Here is a 3,144-nt window from a genome sequence, read left to right as displayed (position 1 = left end):
CTGTGAAAAACCCTCTTGAATTATGGATTAACTTGAAGGATCGATATGACCACCTAAAACTTACAGTGTTATCAAAAGCTCGATATGAGTGGATACACCTTCGATTTCATTAAAACTGTAACTGAGTAAAATTCTGCTATTCATAAAGTGAGTTCTATATTAAAATTATGTGGATATACTATCACTAATGATGACTTACTTGAGAAAATATTTTTCATTTTTCACGCTTCAAATGTGTTGTTACAACAACAATATCGTGAAAAAGGGTTTAAGAAATATTCTGAATTAATTAAATGCCTACTTGTGGCAGAGCAGAATAATACTTTGTTGATGAAAAATCATGAAGCCCGTCCTACTGGGTCTGCTCCATTCCCTGAAGTGAATGTTGTAGCAGTACATAATCAGTCTGAATCAAGAAAGAATAATTACCGTGGTCGTGGTCGTGGCTGTGGTCGTGGACGAGGACGTGGTAGAGGACGAAATAACTATCATCATTATGGTGGAAATAAACATGAGAATAATAAAGTTTCTCTAAATAATCCTTCTCGAGGTAGAATCAATATTTGTCACCGATGTGGTATGAAAGGTCATTGGGCACGTGAATGTCTTACGCCTGATCATTTTGTGAAACTTTATCAAGTTTCTCTCAAAAGAAAAGATAATAATGTGGAGGCACACTTGACCTTTCAAAATGATGATAATGAAGCAGCCCCTTCAAATAAATATGATGATATTGAGGCAAATCTTACTTATAAAGATGATGTTTTTGAAGGCCTCCCAAATATTACTCATTTTAAAGTTGAATACTTTTATGAGAATATTGATTGAAGAACTGATCATCTAACTGGGGATAAAATTATGAAAAAGAATAATTGTTATTTTCTATTATGTTTACTACTATGTTGTTCTTCCTAAATGTTTTTCTTAAGGCATTAAGTCTTACTAATTTCTACATTTTTAGTATAATTTCTTAAAGTTCTTATGTTGTTATTTTTTCACGTTCTTATAATATCTTTTATTTTTATGAAGAATATGAAAATTTCCCAGTCTTCAGTTGGATCTAAAATCAATCATGATGATATATATGTCTTATAGATAGTTCCACAACACATACTATTTTAAGAGATAAGAAATATTTATCTTACTTGATTATGAAAGAAGTTAATGTTAATACAATAACTGGTAGTACAAAATTAATTGAAGGGTCCAAAAAAGCCAACTTAGTACTTATCGGAGGAACGAATTTGACAATCAATTATGAAGCATTATATTGTAGTAAGTCTCAAAGAAACTTATTAAGTTTCAAAGACATACGTCAAAATAACTATTATATTGAGACTATAAGTGATGGAAATAATGAATATCTTTATATTACTACAATGATGTCAGGTAAGAAGTTTATACTTGAAAAGTTACTTGTTGTTTCATCCGACTTATACTACACAAGTATTAGCATGGTTGAAACACATGCCATAGTAAACAAAATGTTTACTCAATCAAATGATTTTATTATTTGGCATGACCGATTGGATCATCCCGGTTCTAATATGATGCACAAAATAATTGAGAGTTCACATGGACACTGTTTGAAGAACCATTAAATTCTTCAATTTAAGAAATTCTCTTGTGCTGCATGTTCTCAAGGCAAATTGATTATTAGGCCATCAGTAATCAAAGTGGGAATCGAATCTCCAACATTTTTGGAACGTATACATGGTGATATATGTGGGCCAATTCACCCATCATGTGGATCATTTAAATATTATATGGTTTTAATAGATGTATCTACAAGATTGTCACATGTGTGTTTATTATCAACTCGCAATGCGGCATTTGCAAGATTACTTGCTCAGATAATAAAGTTAAGAGCACAATTTCTAGATTATACAATTAAGAAAATTCGTCTTGATAATGCTGGTGAGTTTACATCCTAAGCTTTTAATAATTATTGTATATCAACTGGGATAACAATTGAGCATCTAGTTGCTCATGTTCATACTCAAAATGGTCTAGCAGAATCATTGATTAAACGTCTCCAATTAATTGCTAGACCACTGCTTATGAGAACAAAGCTTCCCATTTCATTATGTGATCATGCTATTTTACATGCAACAAGTCTTATGCGGATCAGACCGATAAGATATCATAAAGTCTCTCCATTACAATTGGCTTTTGGTCAGGAGCCGAACATTTCCCATCTAAGAATATTTGGATGTGCGGTACACGTTCCAATTGCTCCACCACAACGTACAAAGATGGGTCCGCAAAGAAGATTGGGGATATATATTGGGTATGAATCTCCTTCTATTATAAAATATTTAGAACCTATTACTGGAGATTTATTTACAGCAAGATTTGTTGATTGTCATTTCAATGAATCAGTATACACAACATTAGGGGGAGAAAATAAATAGCTGAAAAAGGAAATAGATTGGAATGCATTATCACTATCTCATTTAGTTCCTCATATAAATAAATGTGAACAAGAGGTTCAAAAGATAATCCATTTGTAAAATATTGCAAATCAACTGCCAGATGCATTCACTAACCTATCAAGAGTTACTAAATCTCATATTCCAGCTGCTAATGCTCCAATTCGATTTAACGTCCCGATAGGACAATTAATTAATACAAATGAGTCTAAATCACGCTTAAAACGTGGTAGACCAATCGATTCCAAAGATAAAAATCCTCAAAAAAAAAAAGGAGCTAACGATCAAGATGGTCATAATATGAAAGTTTAACGTCCCGATAGGACAATTAATTAATACAAATGAGTCTAAATCACGCTTAAAACGTGGTAGACCAATCGATTCCAAAGATAAAAATCCTCAAAAAAAAAAGGAGCTAACGATCAAGATGGTCATAATATGAAAGAACCTGCTCAAAAAAAGCAAGGAGACATAATAATTGATGAAACCTTGGAAGAGGTTCAGGCACCTGAAAATAATGAAGAAATCTCAATCAACTATGTCTCATCAAGAAAAATATGGATTCGAAATGATATAATTGTCGATAATATTTTTGCTTATAATGTTGCTATAGAAATAATGCAACAAAATGAGGATCTTGAACCAAAATCTGTTGAGGAATGTAGACAGAGAAATGATTGGCCAAAATGGAAAGATGCAATTCAAGTTAAAT

General features: G+C 32.0%; 1 protein-coding gene across 1 annotated transcript; it reads left to right on the top strand.

Annotated features, from left to right (window-relative positions):
• The first annotated feature begins 330 nt into the window (after positions 1 to 330).
• On the top strand, positions 331 to 828 carry LOC107061661 (uncharacterized). The gene has a single exon (XM_015311316.1). The coding sequence runs from the start codon at positions 331 to 333 to the stop codon at positions 826 to 828; it is 498 nt and encodes a 165-aa protein (XP_015166802.1).
• Positions 829 to 3,144: the final 2,316 nt, after the last annotated feature.

The sequence above is a fragment of the Solanum tuberosum genome, unplaced genomic scaffold, assembly GCF_000226075.1.
Source record: "Solanum tuberosum cultivar DM 1-3 516 R44 unplaced genomic scaffold, SolTub_3.0 scf00156, whole genome shotgun sequence".
Lineage (NCBI taxonomy): Eukaryota > Viridiplantae > Streptophyta > Magnoliopsida > Solanales > Solanaceae > Solanum > Solanum tuberosum.
Note: the sequence above shows the minus strand (reverse complement) of the source record. Positions and strands in the feature narration are given on the sequence as shown.